This window comes from Cornus florida, unplaced genomic scaffold (genome assembly GCF_030987335.1).
Source record: "Cornus florida cultivar Cherokee Brave unplaced genomic scaffold, ASM3098733v1 CherokeeBrave_3.0.0_Hap2_Chr05, whole genome shotgun sequence".
NCBI lineage: Eukaryota > Viridiplantae > Streptophyta > Magnoliopsida > Cornales > Cornaceae > Cornus > Cornus florida.
Genome location: NW_026775575.1, coordinates 36,150,691 through 36,164,315, shown reverse-complemented (window position 1 = coordinate 36,164,315; position 13,625 = coordinate 36,150,691). Strand labels below are relative to the sequence as shown.

At 31.7% G+C, this 13,625-nt stretch overlaps 1 protein-coding gene across 1 annotated transcript; it reads left to right on the top strand.

Moving 5' to 3' along the window:
- The first annotated feature begins 7,561 nt into the window (after window positions 1–7,561).
- On the top strand, window positions 7,562–9,327 carry LOC132310107 (histone H1-like). Its single transcript, XM_059808333.1, has 2 exons — window positions 7,562–8,371; window positions 8,529–9,327. Exons 1-2 carry the CDS (start codon window positions 8,216–8,218, stop codon window positions 9,033–9,035), a joined length of 663 nt encoding a protein of 220 aa, XP_059664316.1. The 5' UTR covers window positions 7,562–8,215; the 3' UTR covers window positions 9,036–9,327.
- Window positions 9,328–13,625: the final 4,298 nt, after the last annotated feature.

Genomic DNA, 13,625 nt, shown 5'->3' with positions numbered 1-13,625 from the left:
ACTTTTTTTTCATTTAAAAATATGTTGTCATTGAACCTCAGTTTTTTGTAGAACTATATGTAAACTGAATTGAAACCCAATTGATCTAGTTATTTAAACTTTGTATAATGCTACCTATATGTAAACTGGCTTCCAACTTGTAATTTTTTTTCATTTAAAAATATTTTTTGATTGGTTCTCAGTAAAACAATATTTCTGATTATACTTTTATAACCATTTTGTTTGTTAGATGGATCTTAATCCCAATAATCTATATGAATATGCCAATGAAATAAGCTTGGGTGATGAGGTGCAAGTAGATATGATAGACACGGCAGATGATGGGAAATATATTTGGGATGACTATTCGGAAGAGAAATTCATTTTGCTGATGGGGGAAGAGGTTAGGCAAGGAAATCGTACAAATGCAACTTTTAACAATGTTGGATGGAAAAAGATAATAGAAGGAATAATGGTTGAAACAGGCAAAACATAAACCATTAAACAACTTAGAAATAAATTCAACCAATTGTGAGGGCAATACACAAGGATTTCAAAAAGTTGTTGTCTAAGACGGGTGTGGGCTATAATGCTGAGAGTGGAATGATTATAATGGAAGATGAGAAATGGGTAAGGTTGTCAAAGGTTAGTGATAAATAATGCAATCTATTGCAGTATTATTTTTACTATTTTTGGGATGCACATGTTTTTATAATAAGCTTATTATAACATGTACGTAGGTTCTTAATTATGGGAAAAAAAATTCGCAAGAATGGTTGTAAGCACTTTGACAAGTTGTCTGCCATCTTTGGAGACACACATGCAATAAGATCTCAAGTTCGTCCTTTTAATAAATCTCACACAACGTCGCATGTGTCCATAAATATGGCTCACATTAATTCTCTTTATAATACTATCAATGAGGAAGGAAATGATGTACAAGGTAAAGCGATGATTCCATCACCTGAACCTCGACCTAAGAAAGCTAGGAAAGATAGTTTTGCATCCACAATGTCTGCAGTCATGGCAACCATCACTGAGAATTCAAAGAGGAAAGTTGAGGCAATAGAAAAAGCCATAGCTGCTACCTCTTCCAATCATATAGCATCCCATAAGGCAGGTGATTGTAACTCTCCTACCCTAAGGGACAAGGATAGGGAAGAAGTGCAATGTTGCATTAGGATTATGACTAAATAAGAAGGACTTGTTATTGCCCATTATAATAAGGCCCTAGCGATGTTCCATGACTCACCATTGTGAAGGGATATCTTTCTTAGCATTCCTGATGATAGGAAAGCGGGATGGGTGATGGGCCTTGACGTTCATAGTTGATGTACTTCTTTAGTTGTGTGTTTGTTTTAAAACTTGGATGACTGTATAACTATTATTTCTTTTATTTTCCTAGATGACTATAATAACTATGTTTAACTTTTTTGTTGGATGACTATACTAACTGCTATGTTTTACGTATTTGCTATCTAAAACTGCTATGATGCCTATTGTTTACTTTTGCTTTAATTATCATTAGTTTTTTAACCCTTTCTTCATTGATATGTTATTTACTGCTCTTTTTTAATTATTAGCTTTGTAATTTTTAATGTTATTATCATAACTTGTATGTCGTCATGATGTGATATATTTGTTTTCCATTAAAATAGGTTTCTATATATGGATGTAAGGACATTAATTGAGTTGATTGATTTTGATGAAGAAGACAATGAAAATTTAGTGTTGATGGACATTGTGTTTAACTATTATGTAAAGTATTACGATAGACGACTATGTAGGGATTCCTGTTTGAAAGGTCAAGACTACGTAATAGAGGTTTTAACTGGTTACCCTAATAGATGTTATGAGAACTTTAAGATGTAACCCCATGTTTTCATTTCATTGTGCGAGGAGTTAAAATCTTTAGGATTGAAACATTCAAGATTTTTAACTGTATAAGAACAAGTTGCAATATTCCTACTTACACTAGTGCACAATGAAATGAACCGTGTGGTAGCCAAAAGATTCCAGAACTCAACTTGGACAATTTCAGTACATTTTCATAAGGTCTTAAATGAAGTTTGTGAGCTAGGCACAAAGGTCATTGTCCCCCTTGACTTAACTATCACTCCTCCAGAGATTAGATTCAATCCAAAATATTACCCATTCTTTAAAGATTGTGTCGGAGCCATAGATGGAACCCACATCCATGCATGCCAGCTGATATGCAAATTCTATTTTATGGGAGAAAAAATGATACAACTCAAAATGTCATGTGTGTTTGCTCGTTTGATATGAAATTCACTTATGTATTAACAGGGTGGGAAGGGTCAGCTAATGACTCAAGAATTTTAAATGAAACCATGAACAATGTGGAGCTTTAATTTCCAACACCTCCTTTAGGTAATAATAATTGGAAAGCCTTACGAGTTATATGTATGTATAAAATATATTATCTAGTTGTCTAAAAAGCTAAAAAAAAAAAATTACAGGAAGTTTTACTCGGTGGACTCCGATTATGCAAATCAACCAGGTTACTTGGCTCCATCAGGGTCAACGGTATCACTTACAAGATTACTGTAGGAATACGAGAGGACCACGTTGTTATGAAGAAGTATATAATCATAGACACTCATCGTTGAGGAAGGTCATAGAACGTTGTTTTGGTTTGTTAAAGATGCGATTCTCTATTTTGAAGTAGATGCCTCCATTTAGTTTTGATGCTCAAAAACTTATTGTCATAGCGTGTTATATGATACACAATTTTATAAAAATGTAGGGTCAGAGTGATACTATCTTTGATGATAATGAGTTAGGGGATGACCCAGAATCCTCTGCTTCGTAAAATGAGCCCTACGTAGAGGTAAACACTACGCCAGGTTAGGTACGAGCAATGGATCGCGTCCGTGATAGTATTGCTGATGCAATATGGAGGACTGTGCAACGCCGTTGAGAATATCCATTTTAACCTGATTTATATGACACTAGATGACTGTAACTTTATTAGTAATTCTAACTGACTTGATTTGCTTTTAGTTTCACTTATAACATTGCGATATGACTGTATGTAATGTTGTAGTATATTTGTTGTATTTGTGGTTTTTGTTGCATGTTAACTCTATTTGATGAATATGCAGTCATGTATCAAGTATAGGGACCATCGTGTGCATATGGTAGAGGTACCATGAATCTTTACAGGGCAGGAACTCCGAAAAATAAAGGACATTTCTTCTATAGATGTCCAGAATGGGAGGTATGGTTAAATGTATACATCATAATTGTTATGATTAAATGTATACATTATAATTGATATGATTTATTATGTTGAATATGTTATCAAATTTCTTGTTATAATTATACACATCTTTCACTATTGTTGTCACACCCACGTGCATTCATATGGTTGGATGCTTTGCACCAAGATGCACACGTTGAAGGAAATATGGATGATGAGTTGGAGGATATAATTTTAGCAATGCAAGCTGAACAAACTCAGTACAAGTACATGCTATATGGTGGTTGTGGGTGTATTACATTGACCATACTATTTATGGTGGTTGTGATGTTGTTCTTGCTCATTGTTGTTTTTGAGAAATAATGTGTGTAATATATTTACATATGATAACTATGACACTCATACGATATGTTTTATTTTGGAACTGTAATATTCTAACTTTAGTAGCTTATGCTTTTTTTTGGGTTTGTAATGTTACTTTAATAAATGAGTTAAACATGGTTGTGGTCATTTTTTACTTGCTACTGTTTGGAACAAGTCTAAAAAAAGGTATATATTTTCTAACATTTTGCCTGAAGTTGTTATACATTTATATGAGTATATTCCAATGCTCCTCTTTTTATTTATTTATTTTTTATTTTTTTTTTCTATGGGTAATGCTACGTCTACTGAGTTGAACATGGTTGTAGTCATTCTTTGTTTGCAGCTGTTTGGAACAAGACAGAAAAAAGGTATATATTTTCTAACATTTTGCCTGAAGTTCCTATATATTTATATGAGCCTATTCCAATGCTCATTTTCTTTTTCTTTTTTTCTATTTTTCTGTGGGTAATGCTACTTCTACTAAGTTGAACATGGTTGTGGTCATTCTTTGTTTTCTGCTATTTGGAACAAGTCTGAAAAAGGTATATATTTTCTAATATTTTGCCTGAAGTTTTTAAACATTTATATGAGTCTATTCCAATGCTCATTTTCTTATTTTTTTTGTGGGTAATGCTACTTATACTGAGTTCAACGTGGTTATGGTCATTCTTTGCTTACTACTATTTGAAACAAGTCTGAAAAAAGGTATATATTTTCTAACATTTTGCATTAAGTTGTTATACATTTATATGAGTCTATTCCAATGCTTTTTTATTTTTATTTTTATTTTATTTTTTTGGGTAATGCTACTTCTACTGAGTTCAACATAGTTGTGGTCATTCTTTGCTCGCTGCTATTTGTAACAAGTCTGAAAAAATATATTCAAGGACTAAGACTTGGGTTGACGTTGTAGCGAATGTTTTATGGATTACAGTGCCATGATATGAGTCTATTAGAAGATGAACGTTTATCTTCAATCTTAAAAATCCATCTCATCTATCTATTTTATTGTTCTTATTGGTACATCATGTGTTATGTTAGTATGTTTCGGTATTTATTATGTCTATGCTTGCAAAACATAGACATATATGCTGAATTCAGTTTTTACAAACTATGAACTGAGGTGATTCTTTTTGCTTCTTATGTTTACTGTTCTTGTATTCCCGGTGCAGAATACCGTTATACCTTGGGGTGTTGGTTCTTTGTTTGAATGTTCTCTTCTTCCTGTATACTACTCTGTTAGCATGAGGTGTTCGAATGTCAAGTGACAAGTGGGAAAATTTGACTATATCTGCCCTGCCATTGCAATGCTCGGGCTCATCTCCTTTTGCTTGTAAGAGGAACTATATATATTGTTGGAGGAAGAGGATCGGGTTCAAGTTGAAACAAAGCCAAATTTCTTACAAAATGAGCTGTCATTTCTCTTGAAGCTTATACAAGAACTGATACAATGGCAGAAGTCTTCTAGACTGTCATATATATGTGCTTGTCTTTAATTTCCCATGTCTTCACATTTCTATACTCTACAAGGACCTCCATTTATGAACCAATACTGTAATGATAATTAATGGTAGTCTTGGTCTTACCGCAATGATAATAAATCCGACCAAGTTTATTATTTGTCTAGTGGGTTCTTCATATCAGAAAAGAGCTCAAACCAAGGTCACATCTCATTTTGACCATTTAGACTTGGTTTATGTAGAACATTAGTTTTATTGCTAGTGATTTATTAATCTTACCTGATTTTATGTTTTGTGGTTTTCTATTTTTGTCAGCAACCAATATTTGCTTGCTGCAAAATATTGTACAAAAAACCCATTGGTTGCCCAAGACAGATTATATGCATATGGAGTTCTAATTGTACGCCTTCTCCTAGTCTTTGCGCAGTTCTCCTGGTATGTAGTTTACTTGTAATTTAAACACAGTTGAAGCTCAATATGTATGGTGGGTGCAATTTAAAAAGTTTTTTCAACTCAAGTTTTTACACTTGTCCAAATCCTGATTTATGCTTGGTGTGAAATATTTCAAAATGCCTTACTTATCGATATCGAGTGACAAAAACAATGTAGGAGAGTGATAAAAAAAATAAAATAAAATAAAATAAAAGGTTTCAATAAATTTCCAATTATTCAATTCTTTCCCTCTATGTCCTTTATTTTTTTTTCAAAAAATAATACCAATGATACAAATATTTTAAACTTTAAAATAGGAATATAATTTATACAATTACAAACTTGTTTAAATTTTAAGTTTGAACTTCATTTCATAAGCACAAATCTACCTTTCTAAATTGGATTTATACTAATATACACACTTGTGTTTTGAAATTTTTGTTGGTTGTTGAAGTACATTTTTACGAAATATTAATATTATTTATATAATTTAATATTATTATAAAAAAATTTTAACTAATATTATTATAAATAAAATATTATTATTATTTAATTTAAATAATAATTTTATAATTTAATTTTATTATAAATAAAATACAAGAATACTAACTGTCATTGCCAAACATGTTTTTTTTATTTTTGTTTCCATCCATTTTCCCAATACTGACATTACCAAACATGTTTTCATGTTTTTGCTTCCGAAGTATAGACGTTACCAAACATGTTTTAATGTTGTCTTCCAAAGTATGGACGTTACCAAACATGTTTTCATATTTTTGCTTCCGAATTTTAGGACATATTTTTATGTTTTTTTCTTTCTAAAATCTTACAATAAATTTACGTTACTAAACAAGTTTCAAAACAGTATTCAACACACTATAAAAGCAAAAGCATTGATTCTGCTTCGGGTCAAAGCAAAAGTACAAACCAACTGTGATTGCCAAAAGGCTCTAAGCAAAGTAAGAAGCTTCTCTTGTAAGCTAATATTTGAGATAAATATAAGTGGACCCCACTTACACACACACACACACACACACACACACATATATATATATATAAAATAAAAATGATATTTATTAACACTTGTTGTTGTTAGAATTTTGAAAGCAAAAAATAATAACAGTGTTTAATAATACATATTTGTTACTGATGTACATAACATATTTTGATTATTTTATTTTAATTTTAATTTTAATTTTTTTCATTAGTACAAAAAAGACTTAAATATATATGCAATTCAATTATTTCACAAAAATTAAAAAGACACAATACAAGATAATAAAATATAATGTTCAATGTAAAATTACAAATCCTAATAATACCCGTGCAAAATAAGATATATTACGACAAAAATAATCACACCAATTATGTATATAAGTGTATGCATCATCTATACATTTATTATAAAATATATAATATATTTAGCATATATTGTATTATAATAAATAAAATATATTAAATAATATAACTATAATATAATATAATATAGGTATTGTATATAATAATATATTATATATGTTGCATAATAATTTAATAATATTATATAAAATATATAATAAATCCTTTTTTGTCCCAAATATTATTTACACTATTATATAATATATTATATTTTAAATATATATTTTTATTAAATAAAAAATAATTTACACTTATATATAATATAATATAACTATATATTAAAAATATAATTTTTATTAGTATTTAATATGTAGCATTAGTATATAACATGAATAACATACATTTTATTTGAAATAAACAATGTTTATGTAATAATAATAGTGAAAACGTTTTTAGTCAATAATCTCAAAAACATGAGAAATAACTTTTTTATATTTTATCCTTTCTTCATAAAAATAGAAAACGTTTTTTGTTACAAAAAATCAAAAATATATTATTAAACATACTTTTTGTTTTTATTTTACCTTTTTAGATGCTCAAAACAGAAAATAGAAAACGTTTCATTACTAAACGCAGTCCTATTTGACTATCCATCAGTATTAAGTATTAAGGGATGTTCGTGTTACAAGGTTTGCTTTTTTGGGGTGGTCAGAGTAATATTTGAGACTATAAATATGTATTTGTAATTATTGTAAACCTCAAGGGAGGACTGTGTAATTTGCCCATTTACATTGTATACATTTTATAGATCGGATATAGATTATGTTTACAGAATTCGCTACAAATTTGAATTTCAGTATAATTCATAAATTTACTTCATTTTATGCGTGTGAAATATGAAAAGAAAAAGAAAAGAGAGTAAAAAAAATAAAAAATAAAAAATAAAAATTGAAAAAATGAAAACAAATAAATATTATCAATTCTGGTCTGGAGAACTGTAAATTCGGAGTCTTTAATCACCACTCTTATAAGTTTCAATTACGGTTTGATAACTGATTAATTGTCAAGTACAAAATGTATTTATAAATGGATGCTTCATGCTTACTCGTACCACAACAGAATTAGGCTGACTTCTCTTATGCACAACTTTTTATCTAAAATGTTGGATGAGTATATATCAATTTGCACAATAAATTCATGGCAAGGCCAACTAGGTTTTGCAGTCATTAATTATCCTTTCTTTTTTTTTTTTTCTTTTTTTTTTTTTTAGATTGCATTATATTTTAGAATAGACCACTAACCCACGATCCACACCAGCTTCTTCTAGTTCAACCCACTACCCCACGACCACTTGCTGTTGAAACATCAGCCATTAATTAACCAATAAAAAATATCTAAAATTTTAAATTTTACACCTCTTATGTACATAAATTCCTTCTCTCTCTATCTCACTGGCTCCCATATATATATACACACTAATAAACATTTCTATATGAAACAAACCATGGCTTCTGCAAAAAAGGCTCCCACCAAGTTCACTAATACACCTTCAATCCTCCATCCACCCTACTTCCATGTGCATTCTCTCTCTCTCTTTCTCTCTCTCTCCATTTTCTGTAGGACATTTTTTTTTTCTTGGCAAGATCGAGACTCACACCCATTTTATGTATGTTGTGTTATTTTTTCAAATTTTGATTCTTTGAATTGTAACGATTTATTTGCATTGTTTATAGATGATATGTGAAGCGATAACGTCATTGAAGCATCGAAAGGGTTCAAGCCAGCCTGCCATTGCAAAGGTCATGAAAGACCAGTACCAGAATCTGCTTCCACCAAATTGCAAGAAGACACTGTCCGTTCAGTTGAAGAAGTTGGTGAAATCGGGGAAACTAACGAAGATCAAGAACTCCTACAAGATCTCTGCTTCCGACAACGTGAAAGTGATGGCTGCTGCTCCTGTCAAAAAATCTCAGAAGAAGAAAGATGTGTTGAATGCGACGAAACCGAATAGTAAGTCATTCAAGATCAAGAAATCCCACAAGGTTTCTGCGTATGAGGAGGTGAAAATGGTGGCTGGTTCTTCTACAAGGGGGTCTCGTTACAAGAGTAGTGTGAGTGAGAAGGCTACAAAGAAGGTCGAGAAGAGCAAGAGGTTGAGTCAGAAGGTCAAGACATCAATGGCTTTAAAGAAGAAGCGAGAGGCTAAGAAGGGTAACAAGAATGCGAAAAAGCAAGGGTAGGAGAAGAAGGTGTCTATGCCAGTGAAGAGGAAGGCTTCCAAAACATTGAAAACTTCGAGGGCTTAATTTGTCAATAAAGGCTAGGAAATGATCTGTGTCATATGGCTTTATATATTCCTAATAGGTTATTAAGTGAAAAATGAAAATACTATAAATTGCAATTGTAGGAATTTTTTTTTCTATCTTTTTCTAATCAAAATTGCTTGCTCAATTAGTGTGTTGTTTTTTCATATATAGTGATAATATTATAATTTGCATGGATCAGTTTATGACTAATGGAGGGAAATGGTTAACCCTTATATATACCAATTAGTCTAAATTTATTAGTGAATTGAATGATATAACTACGTATAAATTAATTAAGAGTAGTGTTACTCAACTAAAAACTCACATAGTTATGCGAGACTTCATCAAATTAGGAGTGGTGTTAATCATCAAAAAACTCACAAGAGTTGTGGGAGACCGAATCAACTTAGGTCGAACACAGAGAGATGATAAGTCATTCTTTTGTTGACAAAATATACACGACACAATTCTTGTAAGGTTCGAATCCCTCACCTCCTCTTTGAGGATAGGAAGGTTATACAGGTGATGGATCCCATTTACAAATATCTAAGTGGTAAGCTCAGCCCAAATTGGTATTTTCCTCGAAGATATATTGTATAGATACTTTATTGTAGCATGATTAAATCGATTGGCCATTCTGAGTTGATTGTTATTATTGAGAAAACTTGCACTAAATATAGAGGTAGATAACCATTTGAAGGCCTCAAAACTAAAATAGTGATTACTATGATACGTACATGAGTAGTTATTATATTGTCCAAAAGAGAATATCTTTTGTTATATAAATATGATAATACTTGAATAAGAAATCATACTTCTTCCGTAGGCATAATATACCAAAGAACATATTTATTGTGCCAACTGCCACCATAACATCTTATTGATACGCTCACTAAATAAAAATTATGTGTGGCTTTATATATGCCTAGTAGGTTATTAAGTGAAAAATGGAAATACTTAAGAATTTTTTATTTTATTTTATTTTTCTTCTTCTTCTCATATGTAGTGATAATATTATAATTTGCATGGATAAGTTTATGACTAATAAAGGGAAATGGTAAACCCATTTATCTATCCACCAGTCCAAATCTAGGAGTGGATTGAATAATATATATTACAGCATATAAATTAAGAGTAGTGTAACTCAGCCGAAATCTCATAGAGTTGTGGAGACTGAATCAACTTAAGTCGAACACTGATTAGTGTTAGCAGAGATATGATAAGTCATTCTTTTGTTGATAAGAAATACACTCATAAACACTTTTTGTAGGACTTGAATCCCTCACCTCCGCTTTGAGGATGGGAATGTTCTACAAGGGTTGGGTCCTATTCACAAATATGTAAGTGGTAAGCCCAGCCCAAATTTGTACTTTTCTTGAGAATTGTATAGATATTTTTATTGTAATATGATTAAATTTATTGGCCATTCTGAGTTAATTGCAAATTTTTGATTGCATGCATACGTTCCAGATTATTAAGAAAACTTGCACTGGTGAGATTTATTATTATAAATATAGAGGTAGATAACCATTTGATGTCCTCATGACCTAAAATAGTGCAGTAATGACCCGGTATTTTTCCTCCTTTTTCATTTTTTGCGATATTCTTTTTTCGTCTTTTTTTTTATTTTGTCTTTTCCTTATTTTGTCTTTTAGTCGTTTTTCATTTTTCCTTGCATAACCTCACTTGTTGTGCTCGGACTTGATTCTGTTTACATGCATTCATGATATTTGATTTCCATGACATTAGTGTTTTTACTTTTGTTGAAAAGCATGCTATTTGCTTACTTTATTCATAAAGGGCATGAATGCATACTTTAGTGTAATTATTCTTAACTTTTGGGGTTTTAGTGTAATTATGTAAAATAATTATTTTCTGTTTTGGGGACCTTTTTGTAATTTATTTTGGAAGATATTTTGAAAAAGGACTATTTTGTAATTTTTGAAAAATGTGACAAGTGTCACATTCTCATGGTGCCACTTGTTGGCAATTGGGTGAAGAGACCTGGTACCATAGTTTCTTGACAATTGGAAGGTGGAGAGTCATCCATGTGTTGGACTAGGATTGGTGCACATGTAGCCATTAATTGTTGACAAATGTAGGTCTAGGATTAAGTCTTGAAGGAGGCATTAGATTAGTGACAAGTGTAGGATCAAGATTTAGTCTTGCATTGTGTGTGTGAGAGAGGTAGTGCAAGAGCACATAGTGAGTGGAGGATTTCTAGCCCTTCCACTCACCATTTTACACTTTACTTTTTCATTTCATTGTCTTTCATGAACCTTAGCCAATCCACCATTGGAGGAAAGCTTAGTTCATAGCTTATCCCATCAATTTGGCTCACTTCCATTCACCTTAGAGTAAAAACCTTGGGAGACAAAAGATTCCTCTCACTCTCCTCTTCGATAACCCTAAACTTGTTTTTCATTTTGCGCTTGGTAGCTTGGATTATAGAGATTCAATTCTCTATTGAGGTAGGGGTGGTTGTATGTTTATCCTCTTTGGATTTTATATATATTGGAGCCTGATATATATTGATTACATGCTTTAAAATTCTTGTATTTGCATATAAATAGAGATTTTATATGCTTGACTTAGGATTTGTGGATTAAAGCATGTATATGACTATTAAAATGTATAGGTAGGTTATTGTTTAATGATTTACCTAATACTTGCGATTTCATTGAGGGTTTGTGATGAATATCTTGAAATTACTCTTGTGTTGTTAAGTAATATGGATTTCATTGAAAGTCTTGTACGTATCACTTGAAATTACTTGTAGGTAAATTACTATATTGCATAAATAGTAATTGTGTGGCCTACATTAATATTAAATCCATGTGGCATCATGTGTAGTATCATAAGCTTGCCACTTTAGACATGAAACTTTAGGGCATAGTTTGTGTGGTTTTACCCTACTTATGCTTGGTAGGTAGTTCATGCATTGAGATTGTATAAATGTCATGAACTTGTTGATTTTTAGAAGCTAGTAAGGATATGAAATGTTTGATGGCTAGAGTTTGGCTCTAGTACGGAGGAAAGGAATTCTCCTAAATCATAGTGCGCACTAGGTAGTACCTTATGGGTCATAATTACCCAAAATAACTTGTATGGTCTCGTGGCCACATATCCTAGTCTTTCCATTACTTGACTTCGCATTACTTTCCAAGTTGTAAATCATGGATTTCTTGTAGCTTGTGATTTGGTAAATCTTAGTTTTAATGTGGTTAGTGTACTTGCTTATGTATACTTGGATGTTACGTGTTTACCGTTTCAACATTTGTATAGCTTGAGATGATCCCTTAGGGCACCATGAGAACATAGACGTTAGGTGGAATGCATCCTTGTGATGGTTTATATTTGGTTCACATTATACTTGAAACTATAGGGTATGCGCATGCACCACATCCTACGAGTAACTTGATTACTCACCCTAGTGGTGTGGGTTGTTTTTCAGGTAAAGAGACTATGTTCTTAGAGGCTCATCATCCTTAGAAGCTTTTGAGCTAAATGAAGGATTTTTGTATATTGACATGCAAGTGTTTAGCATTCCTTTCTTTTAATATCATATTTTGAATGCCATGAGTATATGGTATTTTTGGAGCTTCAGTTGCTTTCTTGATATGTAATAACACTCAAACATTTGCTTTGGACATTATAAACATGTATGTAAAGAGGCCAAGGGCCAAACATGTGTGCCTTTGTACTTAGGCACTTTTGGTATCAATCTTTGCATCAAAAATGTATTTAAACCAAAGTTTGAGGTTTAACACATGAAAATATTGTAAATGAAGTGCATAAGGCCATGTGCCATTATTTTACATTCAAGTACTCATATCAAAGTTGTTGACATGTTCGCATTATCAAAACTCATGAAAAATCAGTTTTACATACTCATTGTGAACCAAAACATCATGGGATTCAAAGTTAAGGTTGAACCTTAACACCTTGGGCTCATAGCAGCTTTTTGTGGTATTTTAATTGACTGAAACTCTATTTCGGTCGACCGATGGCAAATGGAATTGCCAATGCATAGTAAAATCACATTCCTGTAGCCAAATCAACTGTTCAAAGCTCATTTCGGTCGACCAAACCCTTATTTCGGTCTACCGAAATGAATTGCATCTTTTCTTCATGATTTCAGGTCTCAGCATCTTCATTTTGGTCATCCAAACCTTTATTTCGGTCGACCGAAATAGCTTGAACCCGAGCCTTGCTTCTGTTGAGTTTTAGCACTGAACTTCCAACTTCATAGGGTCATAACTTCTTCGTTTCTAATCCAAATGGTGTGATTCTTCAGCCTAAACTTAAGGATTTTGAGTAATATTTCCAATGGTACCAATCCCATTCTTAGATTCCAAACATAGTGGAAGTTATTCATGTTTTAGTGAAGTAGTGTCAGTTTTCACTTCAACCGGGACGGGGCATTTTGTGGGATTCTTAGCCAATGTTCACGGAACCTCTTGGAATGTTTCAAAATGATTAGATTAGGTTGTATTAACCTTTTTTGACATGTTTTGAGTCAAT

Excerpts from the sequence above, each read along its gene's own strand:
- LOC132310107 (XM_059808333.1), top strand. The coding sequence starts at position 8,216 with ATGTACATAAATTCCTTCTCTCTCTATCTCACTGGCTCCCATATATAT. Across the intron at positions 8,372-8,528 it reads TCCATCCACCCTACTTCCAT|ATGATATGTGAAGCGATAAC; the intron begins GTGCATTCTCTC and ends CATTGTTTATAG.